The sequence below is a fragment of the Triticum urartu genome, chromosome 2A (genome assembly GCF_056163025.1).
Source record: "Triticum urartu cultivar PI428250 chromosome 2A, HENAU_Tu73, whole genome shotgun sequence".
Lineage (NCBI taxonomy): Eukaryota > Viridiplantae > Streptophyta > Magnoliopsida > Poales > Poaceae > Triticum > Triticum urartu.
In genome coordinates, this window is record NC_141874.1 from 4,620,410 (window position 1) to 4,633,221 (window position 12,812).

At 43.7% G+C, this 12,812-nt stretch overlaps 2 protein-coding genes across 2 annotated transcripts; one reads left to right on the forward strand and one right to left on the reverse strand.

The window, feature by feature from the left end:
* The first annotated feature begins 5,988 nt into the window (after positions 1-5,988).
* HXK3 (hexokinase 3) lies at positions 5,989-9,173 on the forward strand. The gene is made up of 9 exons (XM_048697832.2): positions 5,989-6,361; positions 6,537-6,687; positions 6,840-7,022; positions 7,229-7,303; positions 7,573-7,728; positions 7,970-8,065; positions 8,143-8,273; positions 8,370-8,451; positions 8,540-9,173. Exons 1-9 carry the CDS (start codon positions 6,087-6,089, stop codon positions 8,888-8,890), a joined length of 1,500 nt encoding a protein of 499 aa, XP_048553789.2. The 5' UTR covers positions 5,989-6,086; the 3' UTR covers positions 8,891-9,173.
* Positions 9,174-9,393: 220 nt separating this feature from the next.
* LOC125534967 (desmethyl-deoxy-podophyllotoxin synthase) lies at positions 9,394-11,517 on the reverse strand. Its single transcript, XM_048698027.2, has 2 exons — positions 10,517-11,517; positions 9,394-10,312 (listed from the first exon to the last, which is right to left on the reverse strand). Exons 1-2 carry the CDS (start codon positions 11,417-11,419, stop codon positions 9,677-9,679), a joined length of 1,539 nt encoding a protein of 512 aa, XP_048553984.2. The 5' UTR covers positions 11,420-11,517; the 3' UTR covers positions 9,394-9,676.
* Between the last annotated feature and the right edge of the window lie 1,295 nt (positions 11,518-12,812).

Below are 12,812 nucleotides of genomic sequence, written 5' to 3' on the forward strand. Positions count from 1 at the left end.
CGGCAATCCAGGACGCGGACATCAGACAAGAATTCTTTCGCATCCAGTCGGAGTTTGCGGAAATCATCCATCAAGATGTCCTTCGTACCTCGGGGCAGTTCTACCTCAGAAATCAACCGTCCAACAGTGACATCGACACAATGCTACAAATGCAGGCTGACAACGACCGTTATTTCATGACTCCCATGATAGATGGCGGCTTCATCCACGCTCCGGTCCCTTGAGTCGAGTTGAAAGCAGTGATGCTGTGTCTAGTTCTGAAACATCGATTGGCTCATGTTGTAATTAAACTTTAATGAACTTGTAGTATGTCTCTTTGGTTTTGAGAGTCGTTCAACTTAGATGTAATCGATGCTATTAATGTCTTGCTTTTCTCTTCCGATCGTTCTGTTGCATACTTATATATTGCTTATGTATTGTCTGTGAATTGGTACTAACGTTTAGTTTGGCTACTGCATAGCGATGCCGTCGTATGTCGTGTACAAGGGTAAGGTTCCCGGAGTCTACGACGACTGGGAGGAGTGTCGGAGACAGGTTCACCGATTCAGCGGTAACAGTTACAAAGGGTACACCACTAGGGCCGAGGCCGAATCTAGATACGCCCGCTATCTAGCGGGAGAGGGGAGGGAGCGCTGGAGGAACCGGATGAAGATGAGTTTCATCGTGATGACGCTCATCGTGATGACCGCAGCTCTCTTCTATGTGATGGTAGTTTAGATGATCGATATCGACTTGTAATGTGAAGACAAACTCGCTACTCGCGGTCTCGAGACTTGTAATATAATGTTCTATCTTTGTTCGGTCTTTTCAATTTGGAGACTAATATGATGAATTGTATTCGGAGACTAATATGATGAATTGTATTCAGAGACTAATCTTCTATTGTATTCGATGAATCTGTTGTTGATGTGTGCTGTCTATATTTTGTCCAATTATACATTTTGTAACCTGTGCAAAAAATAGAAAATTAAAAAATAAAAAAAAACCTAATATTCATACTAATGGCGCATCACATCACAGTGCGCCATTAGTATGCCAAAGGATACTAATGGCGCATCATTAAACAGTGCGCCATTAGTATGCCGAAGTTACTAATGGCGCATCTTGTTGTTGTGCGCCATTAGTATGCCAAAGCACCTGGGTATAGATGGCCCCCTGGGAGGCATACTAATGGTGCACTGTTGTATATACTAATGGCGCATCTGAGGTGCGCCATTAGTATCTGGTATACTAATGGCGCACCAGTGGTGCGCCATTAGTAAAATATATTAATGGCGTGGCACTAATGGCGCACCACTAATGCGCCATTAATGGCCAAATTAGGTGCGCCATTAGTAGGCCTTTTCCTAGTAGTGTGGCTGGCCTCCCTTCAACTGTGATGCTTTGATGGTTGGGGGAGGAAAGGGGAGGGATCGAAAGGGAAGGAAGCCATGGTGATGGTATTCTTTGTTGGATTGTGGGAGGGAGAGGAGCGGAGCTGGGATCTCTGGGCAATGGGGATGGTGGCGGCCAGCAATCTTTGTGCAGCAGAGGGGTGAGAGGCGGAGTAATGGAGGGAGGTAACTCGGGAAGGAACAGAGGAGGTAAAATCGAGGCGTGCAGGAGATGATGGTTGATTGACTGCACCTGCCAAACCCGCAGCGGGAACAGTGGTGGGGTACCTCGGAAGGGCAATCGTCCGGGATGGGCCAGCAAAATTGGAGGGCTGCACCGGTAAAGTGAAGGTGGGCTGCGTCTGTCTGGGCTGGGCCGCGGAGAAGCAGTTTTTAGCAATGTGGCCCCATTTTTTGCAAGACCTACACTTAATGCGATTAGAGCAATTGGGCCTCGCATGGCCAAAGAGCAAACAGCGCACACAAAAGGCATGTTGATTAGTTTGAATTTGCTGTGATCCCACCCTCTGATCAATAGCAACTGATGAATGACCATTATGGCCATAATGACCATCATGTCCCGTTGATGGAGCATGACTTAATGATTGAGATGAACGATCCCGTGAATCACGATGATCAACAAGATCAGGAGCGGGGAAAATAGCTGGGGATCTAAGAGCTGCAACGTATGATTTCCTAGGATGACGACGAAAAACATGTGTCCACTCGTCCTCCTTTTCTTGGAGATATTGATCAAGTTCCCAGCAAGAATTGGGGCCTCCTTCACCCCAGAGAAGGAAGTTAACATTAAGCAGAGGGAGTGAAATGTTACCTCCCTTGATGATAGAGAATCCCACTTCTTTGGAAGAGACAATAAACTTAAAAGACCAATTCTGAAGCAACTTGACTTTAAAAAGTGATGCTCTACCTCCAAAACAAGCCAAGAGAATAGTGCTAACCGATTCTTCCGTGAGCCGCAGACGAGATCTGGTGAATTCGGCCACCAGTGGGAATGCTTCAGATTCTTGATCATCATCGTGGTTGATTGGGACACCCCATTTTTTCCAGATTTCTGAGGCAAAGTCCTGCCCCTTGTCAAAGTCGAGTTCTGCGAGCGACATTGGTGGCTAGGAGGAGGAAGGATATGGAGAAAATTGATCTGGGAGATTGCGAGTGAGAGGAGGCCGGATCGTCACAGGGCGTTGGTGAAGGCACGAGATCGTGGACGCCGGGGCCGGAGTGGCCACCGGCGGTGGGGCGGAGAGGCTAGGCGGAGAGGTACTCAAAGATTTGTTTCTCGTGGAGAACTGTTTTTCTTTTCCTGGAACAAGAGTGTACGATATTAACTTAGGAGCTAACAACGTCATGAAATCACTAGTTAGAGGTACTGTGTGTTCAAATCACGAATCACTTTCAGCGTTGGGTTTGGCTGGAAAAGAAAATCGCGTCGAGATCTTTGAAACGAGATCACATGTTAATTTGCCTCGAAAAAATTCCTAAAAAGAACTGGAAATGAAAAAAAAAACATGAAAAAACCGGAAACCAAAGAAACATGAAACCGGGAAGCACAGTTCCGATATTTCTTATATAAAAATGTTGAGCTAATATCGTTGGGAGTCATATAACTTGCGTTGGATGTTCAGTTTAGTGCTAGAACTTTAAAAATACGAATTTGTGGTCATCTAACTTGACTCAAGCGTGTAGATAGAGTCACAACACGCGTATGAAATGACTAGTGTACTGCTCATAAATGAGCAAAATAACAATAAAATGGGGCCGCCGGGTCTCGAACCCGGGATCAACAAACGACCCGCTAATGGCACTACACCATTGATATTCTCTATCTACTACTATGGTGGGTAACGATATATACTGAACCAAGCCACATGCAGAGCTTAGACGGGCTGCAGAAACTGCGGCCATTTTACACACGCTATTTTCTTTAAGATAATTGTAAAATGTAGGTAATAAAGTTATGTTCAAATAATAAACCTGTAAATTATAAAAAAATATTTAGTTAATATGGGCGTTTAAAATGTTTATTAAAGAAATATGTCTAGTGTATCCAAAATTTTAATATGTTTATTTAAGACGTATATAAAATTTTACTCATGACTTATGTTCAAAAAATTATATAATTTAAATTAAATATTAGACCCGATTATATATCCATATTAACAGTTTAAAATTTAAATTATGAATATTCTTCATTGTGACGAAATTTAACTATAAAAATGTGCGTATTGTTATTGAAATGTTTGTATAACTAAATATATTTTTGAATTTTAGTTTTACAAATAATTATTTTATTCAGAAATATATGGAAATAATACATGGACAATTTTAAAAGTAACTTATTTTGTTTGTATTTACAATATTTATAACACACGAATATTTAAAAGTTGTTTTGTTACTTGGATAATAATTTACATTTTTTTCCGAGGGGTATCATAATTTACATAGCATCTACAATGTTTTTTCAACAAAGGTGTAAACTGGGCTGCAGTAGCATAGCGCATCGTAGCTGATGGCCTCGTGCTCTAAGTAAAGGGATATAAGAAGTAGTTATTCCTACGTAGCATCTGGTTGAAGCTGGCGCTGTAGTTCTCCACGTGAGCGTACCCCGCAAAAAGAAAAAAGTTCTCCACGTGAGCGCCCAGAAGATCTCGGTTTCAAATAATGTTGCCTCTCAGATTATTATACAATTTTTCTCTTCATACTCTTCACTGACAGGTTGGTCCCACCTAAGCTTTTCTGCGTAATTAGAATAAATCCAGGGATTTATCAGAAAATAATTCTACTGTCAAAGACCGGTGGGCCACTGCCACACTGGCAAGGCAAGGTGTACACCAAAAGCATCGTATTTGCACCATACATCAAGTTAGATTACCATAAATTAGTATTTTTAAAGTTATAGTATCAAACTGAACATTTAGGGTAAGATGACTTCTGGTCATATTACCTCAAAAATGTTAATACTGACACGAGGCTTGGATACTCGGGGAACGTATCTGGTGCACCAAGGTAGTGCATCAAGGTAATTGGTGCTACCGGTGCACCGGAGCCCGTTGCACACTAAAAAATGTTCAAAAAAATCTGGAAAAAATTTAGTGTATCGATACAACATCGATGTATGTTGTCACAAAAAATCAAATCAAAATTCAAAACAATGGTCAAGATACAAAAATGACAAATTTGACGTCAATGTGCTAGTGGGCCAAAACTGAAGCCCAACTTGTGTTATGTACTATTCAGTGTCAAATTTGTTATTTATGTATCTCGAGCAATGTTTTGAATATTTATCTAAATTTTTATGACAACATACATTCATGTTGTGTCAATGCACTAGTTTTTTTTCGGAATTTTTTGAGCATTTTTTAATGTGCAACTGGCGACCGGTGCACCGGTAGCATAAATTGCCCCGGTGCACCAGATACTGGATACTCGTTGAGCTTTCGTTTGGGTGAGGAAGAGAACTGGAAAGACTGGCCCGACCTGTCGTCGATCTCGTGCACAATCACATGGCCACTTGGGATGGGTTCCACACCTTTTACAGTTGGTCGTTGCTTTCCATGAGACCAAATGAGACGTTTCAGCTACATGCATAAATATGAAGAAAAAAACAGCAGTATTTAAAAAAATAGCATGCCAAAAATGATTTTATAAGATAAAAAACAAGGTTTGCAGCGAGCTGTTTTCCACCTGTTTTTAGTTTCGGTGTCTTTTAGTCGTTGGATGTTGTGGTACTCGGTTGGCTTCTCTTTCTTGAATGAAATTGGAGCCGGGAGGAGGCCCCTGATTTTCGAAAAAAAAAAGAGAGATGAGAAACAAACACCACCACTACTTAATTTGACCTCCAAATTTGGTTTCTTTCTCGCGACTTTGGCGAGACGAATGTGCATCTACGGACACTAAAATGATTTTTTTAGAAAAAACCAGAGAAAATCAAGAAAACTAAAATGATTTTTTGGGTAATAATTTAGTGAACATAATTAAATTTAAGTACTTTAGACCTGTCAAAGCAGTATATATTTGGTATATGTCCTAGAGAAAGCGGTTTCACACATGTGGCATATCAGTAAACACACAAAATTCTAAAATATAAAATATGAATAAAATCTACAAAATGGAAAAGCATGGAAATGTATTTAAGAAAAAAGATTAATTTGAAGAAATTCAATGAAAAATTCAATCTTCTATACGAAGCTAAAATTTCATTGTTTTCGACAAATGCTAAAACCCAGCTATACTCGATGTTTCTAAAATATGATATGTTTATCTGTCTCTCAGCTCATAATTATATAAAACTCCTCCGTCTAGATACATACATCCATTTGAATGTCAACTAATTCCAGACCGAGACCGCTTGGACTAAGCGGTTAGCTATCTCAAAAACAATCAACAACTAAAAAAAAATCCAGACCGAGAAAGTACTATGAACTGCAAGATGCCAGATGGTAAGCAATCCAGACAATTCAAAAAAATAACTGCAATATGCCAGATGCTGACGCGGCAAAACTGTAGAAAAGCTGACGTGTCTATAAAAAATGATTTTACTTGTTCGATGACAAATAGGAGCGGAGCGCGCAAAGAAGCAATTTTTATCTCTGCTTAAAAAAGGCAACAAGAGAGCTTTTTTCCTGCCACCTTCCTCGATTCCATCCCATCATTCGCCGCACAGATCACTCCCAGCATCCCCCCGCCAGCCTCGACATGTCCGCCGCCGTCGGCTCGCCGTACCGGGCCGCCCCCGCCGCGCAGCACCGCCGGAAGGGGCGCGCCGGCGCCGTCACGCTCCGGTGCTCCAAGGTGGCTGCGGCCGCGGCCGCGCCCATCCTGGACGACCTGAGGCTGCAGTGCGCGACGCCGCTCCCCCTGCTGCGGCACGTGGCGGGCGCCATGGCCGCCGGCATGCGCGCCGGGCTCGCCGTGGACGGCGCCGGCGAGCTCAAGATGATCCCCAGCTATGTCTACTCGCTCCCCACCGGGTAACTGATCCTCATTTGACTTTCAGTTACTGTGGTTCAATTCAGTCCACCAATTAGTTTTTGTAAATTGGACTTAGTGAGTGTCGTGAGCCACTAGATTTGATCTGGTTATGAATGTCAGTTAATTCAGTTCGGTACATGAAATGATTTCTGCATCACCGCTGTTGTGCTGAAGGAGTGAAACAGGGCTGTTCTATGCTCTGGATCTGGGAGGCACCAACTTCAGAGTGCTGAGGGTGCAGCTGGGGGGAAAAGATGGGCGCGTCGTCGACACCGAGTCCGAGCAAGTGTCGATCCCAAAGGAAATCATGCATGGTACAACCGAGGTAGCCGGTTCATTGATTTGTTTTCTTATAAGCTAATTGGCTCTGTTTTCAGAAAGAAAAATAGGTTTTACAGTGATTACAGAATTAGCATATAATTGCATATGGACGGAGCACGTTTGATGTTTGACGCTGCGATTGTCGCTATTGAACAGGAGCTGTTCGATTTTATTGCGGCCCGCCTATCGAATTTTGTAGCGAAGGCGGGTGGTAATTTTCATCTTCAGGAGGGCCGGAAAAGGGAGATAGGCTTTACGTTCTCCTTCCCGGTGAAGCAGACTTCCATTGACTCTGGCATTCTGATCAAGTGGACCAAGGGTTTTGCTGTCTCTGGGACTGTAAGATTTTCTTTTCCCGAATACAATTTTCTCATTTTTGTGTGTTGTACTTAGTTATTTCTAGTACCAAGAGTTGCAAGACCAAAAGTTCCCTGCTTGAACCAAGAATATTTTTTCCCACTGGACATAGCTTATGGATCAGCATGTTAGTTTCTTTTTTCAGTTGAATTCATGCTAACAATAAAGCAATATGTTGGTCTTCACAGGCCGGGAAGGATGTGGTTGCCTGTCTGAATGCCGCCATGGAAAGACAGGGGCTTGACATGAGTGTATCTGCTCTGGTAAGCAACCATCAAAACTCGTACTATTACTTTTAGATAAGGGGAAGAGCTTCATTGCCTTCCGGATTCTGTATTGGAAAATGCACATAGCGACAGCAAACTTCATGGTTAGCAAAGCAAATGGGATACCCAATTACCATAGTGGATACTGAACTCTGCTTTTTTGCTTGTGCTCTGCTTTGGCACGGGCTGAAATGCGTCTGAAACAACATCATTTCACATCAAAAGGTATATGATATGGTTTGAAGCAAGTGAATCACACTTAACAGGTAAATGATACCGTTGGAGCGTTAGCTGGAGCGCACTATTGGGACGAGGATGTGATGGTTGCGGTTATTTTGGGAACTGGCACAAATGCTTGCTACATTGAGCGAACAGAGTCCATCCCAAAGCTCCAACACCTCGGGCTTGGAACAGGAAACACGGTATGCTGCAACAAGATCAGATCTTTTATTTACTCCGTACTGAACTGACATTCGATGCATGCCATTCCAACGTTGCTTTGCCTAAAAAAAAGGGTGAGTGGAGCAAATGAAGTCTTTCCTTTTTGGAAAAGGAGGCACCAATCGATCCACATAGCCATAAAATTTCAGTGAAATATTTCATTGCTTGAAATAAGAGAATAAATGCCAGCACACTGAGTTGGTTAAAGTTTGTAAAATGCAGATTATCAACACTGAGTGGGGAGCCTTTTCAGATGGTCTTCCACTAACTGAATTTGACAGGGACATGGATGCTGAGAGCATAAATCCTGGTGAACAGGTAAAACACCTCTGGTTTGCTCGCCTATCCGTTCATGTGTTTATTTTGATGGCATGGTAAGCTTGCAATACATGCAGATATTTGAGAAGACGATTTCCGGGATGTACCTTGGAGAAATTGTTCGGAGGGTGCTGGCCAGGATGGCTCAAGAGTCTGATCTGTTCGGTCACTCGTTCGCTGACAAACTAACTGAGCCATTTGTTCTAAGGCAAGTTATTCCACGTTGTAGCTTCTAGAGTCCACATTATCCTTTTCGTTTCACAATTTTGTGCCGTTCTAAGCTGAACCGCAAACACGATTGTAGAACACCGCATTTGTGTGCTATGCAACAAGATAACTCCGACGATCTTGGAGAAGTTGAATCAATTTTGCGCGATATCATCGGGGTAAGTTCCTAAACTTATTCAGTCATATATGGCCAACTAAGACAGCCAGTACTTGAGCGTGCAATTTTGTCCATAACCATGGTTGCAGGTCAACCAATCTTCTGTAGCGGCACGAAGGGTTATCGTAGAAGTTTCCGATTGCATCGTCAAGAGAGGTGGGCGGTTGGCTGGTGCCGGCATTGCTGGCATTCTTCAGAAGATGGAGAATGATTCCAAGGGTCTGATCTTGGGGAGAAGAACAGTGGTAGCGATGGACGGCGGACTTTACGAGAATTACCCTCAGTACAGGTCGTACATGGTTGAGGCTATGGCGGAGCTGCTTGGTCCACAGGACATGGAGCACATTGTCGTCGAGCACACCAAGGACGGCTCGGGCATCGGCGCGGCACTTTTAGCAGCCGCAAACTCAAAATATGCAGCAGCTCAGCACTCGGCGTGACGTTCGTTAGGAACTTGCAAAGCGAAGAGTTTGCTCTAGCCTGATAGTAACCTTGGGTGAGCTCTGGAAATGTATTCTCATGCTCAGGAACATATATTGCTTCGACACAACTGAGAGGTAGATAAAAATGATCTTCATTGACTTTCAACATTGCTCCTCAGTCATCCCGCAAAAAAAAAAAAAAAAAAAAACATTGCTCCTCAGTCTCTCTCAGATGGCTGAGATTACTTGTTAGTATTGGACTATAGAATCTGGTATGTTTCAGGAATGTAAAATAAGTTCAGTTATATTTTGCTATTATATTACAGTCAAGTGTGTCGGTTGTCCTAAGATAGGTGCCCTGCATGGGGAAATATCAAGAGCTGTACTGGACCGGGCAACCACTGATATATGAGCTGAGCATATTCACTGATATGAAAATTGCATAGAACACATATATATATTGCTAATCCACAAATCATATTCTCTAAATAAAGCCATTCCATAAGCACGTCGTGCGGTAATTAAATAATGGTAAATGTGTTATTCAGAAGTTCATAAGAACATACAGAACTAATACAGCCATGTTCTACATGATCTTCTGTCATGATTATTCAGAAGTTCATAATAGATAAAGCAGTACAATACCACAATGTTTTTGTTCATACGAGAACACGATGTTTGCAATGAGCTTCTCTTATTCTATTGCATAAAGGTACAACCATACGCACAATAATGACATCATTGACATGTTCTGATAGTGTAGGTATGTTTACTTGCATTTGCACATGAATATGCAAGTTTTCTCTATGACTTCGACCGCATAGCTTTGAACCACACGTGTGGAGTAGCTTCAAGTTTCAGGTCATACTTTCTGCTTACTGCAAGCCCAAATTTCTCGGACATGTCAAGCGAAACCGGGCTAGCACCATCAGGAAGCTTCCAGTTGAAGTGATAGAGAATATTTGTTAATGTCATCTCCATGACTGACGAGCTAAACTGAATCCCGGGGCATTGCCGCCGCCCTGCGCCGAAGGGAGTGAATTCAAAGTACGAGCCATTGTAATTTGTGTTGCTGTTCTCAAACCTCTCTGGCATAAACTCGCCAGGATTGTTCCAGTATGCAGGATCTCGAGAAATCGCGAAGACATTAACGTATACATTGGTGCCTTTGGGGATGTCATAACCCATGATAGTACAATCCTCTATGGACGCGCGGGGAATTAGAGAAGCAGGCGGATGGAACCTGAGGGTTTCCTTGATGACCATCTGCGTGTAGGCGAGTTTAGCGAGGTCGTTATTGGTAATGACAGCCCGGTCTTCGCCAAGAACCTCTCGGACTTCTTGTTGTGCCCTGACCATAGTTTCAGGCCTGCGCACAAGCTCCGACATAGCCCACGTCAAGGTGGTTCCTATGGTCGCCGTGGCACCTGCAAATATGTCCTGTAAACCAAGGCCGTGGAAAGCACAATCAAACATCTCTGCATATAAAATAATGTTGTAGTATGAATGACTAAAAAGCTACTTAACATTAGCATGTTACTTTTCTTCAAATAGCATGTCACTTTTCTTCTGTGAAGAATAACATAGTATTAATAGTAACTCTAAATAGTTTAATAGCACCATGAAACTAACAGGAACACTTACAAACAACACGGCGCCTATGATCTCGGTGGTTAGAGGGAATTCCAACGAGTCCTCCTGTTGCAGCCTGAGCAACACATCCAGCAGATCCTCCTCGTCGGTGCCGGAGGCACCAACTCCGGCGGCGGCTCGCCCGGCCTTGCGCCCGTCTATGACGTTGGCGATGATGCGTTGGATGTGGCCGTGGCACCTCCTCATGCGGCGCTCGTCGTTGCTGAGCCACCGGACTAGCCGCGACGACGGGAAAAGGTCGACGGGGGAGAAGCCGCTCACCAGCGCAAACGCCTCATCCAGCTCGCGGAGGTACTCTTCCTGCTGCGTGAACTTGCCTCCGAAGACCGCCCTCGTCACGATGTCGTTGCTCAGCTCCGTCATCTTCTCGCTGACGTTGACGGTGGCGCCATCCATGGCGGCGATGGAGCGGAGGAGGTTGCCCACCTCCTCCGCCCTGGTGCTCTCTATGCGCTTCACCTGCCTGGAGCTGAGGAGCTCCACGATGCACACCTTGCGCATCTGGCGCCAGTGCTCGCCGTAGGGGGCGAAGCCGATGTTCTTGCCGCCGCAGCCGAAGATGTCGGACGTCGCGCTCTGCGGCCGGCCCGCGAAGGCGAGGTCGTTGGTCTTCATCACCAGCGCCGCCGCCTCGGCGGCGGAGACGATCACGGTGGGGACCTCGCCTAGCATGAGGTGCATCAGTGGGCCGTGCCGGCGAGACAGGTCCATCATCCTGCGGTGAGGGAGGGCGCTGGCGACGTGGTGGAGGCTGCCGATGATCGGGAGAGTCCATGGCCCTGGCGGCGGCGGATGGTGCTTCTGTGGCTCTTTCTTGCTGCCGGCGAGCTTGAGAAGCCAAAGGGCAAGCGGCGTGCATAGTGCTATGAAGCACAAGCTGAACCATTCCTCCATGGCAGGCAGCTTGGCAGGTGCAGTGACGCCGACGGCACCAAAGTATTAAATATTATAACAGTCCTTTGGCTTCGCGGAGCTTTCATAGGCCAGGGGAGAAGCATCGACGGGCGAGCAGCTTTCTCTTGCCTGGCTGCTAAGAATGCAAATTTGAATTTGGTCCCGGCCGGGATGGGCTAATACGAAAGCTACGTGTACTAGAAAGCATGAACCAATCTATGATTGGATGATTAGAAAGATAGTGGAATTTTCAGTTCATCAGGGTTCAAATCATGGTGCTTGTTTTTATGCAGAATTTATTTCAGAATTTTCGACGTGGCTAGGGAATCAGAATGTCATGTACCATCAAGAAAGCAAAGCTGATGCAAGTGGTGATCATTTCAGTCCTTCATACTCAGTCTTGCCATTCATGCACTAGAAGTCTAGAAATGATCGTGTCATGTTACGTATAACTTGCTATTTATATATGTCTGATGTTTTGCATGGGATGCCCCCAGTTTGACATGGTACTAGTACTAGAATATTTGTACCGATGGCCGGGGGAGACTAGTATAGGATCTGGCCTTTAAGTGAGATCAATCTTTTTGAAGACACAAAACATGTTCAAACATTATGAAAATATTTGCAGACACATGTCCATGTTTGATGTACAACCTCAAAAAGTTTCAGCTCCTAATTCAAACTACACATAAAGAATCAAAAAAGACAAATTTGGATGTGAATAGTGGCAAATACAAGTCACTCAAAGCTGACACTATTCATAGTGGAATTTGTGTTTTTTGAATCTCTAATTGTAGATCGAGTTTTGAGTTGATTTGTTTTGGAGTCGTAGACATACCCTGCAGGTATGTTGTCTAAAAAAATCAGAATTTTTTGAATTGCCTAAATATGAAATTTTGGAGTTGATCCTATCTCACTTAAAGACCACAGATCATATACTAGTCTTCCTCGGTCCAGTTTGATATGTACCCCCTCCGTCACTTTGTACTGTACAAAGTTAAGTCACTTATTTTGAGACGAAAGGAGTACTTGAATAGTTGTGCCTCGGATGGTTCATTTTGACATGTACTCAAATGGTTGTTGTTGGGATTGTCCACTTTGACATGTACCCAAATTGTGCCATGTACTTGAACAGGATGACCTAATGTTGTCATGTACTCAGAAATTTTCTCATAAGATATTGACATATTTTTTTTGTTTCCAACGTTTACAATTTTCTTGCATAATTACTGATATAAAAGAAGGCAAGTACTTCAAAACACATGCATAATATAAGAGAGCTTTTGGAGTGCAGCGAATTCAATGCCCACGCTCATGTGCAACCGGTCAGAATTTTTTTAAAATAAATTACTAGAAAAATTCCAAAAAAACTCTCATGATAGACAATTTATTG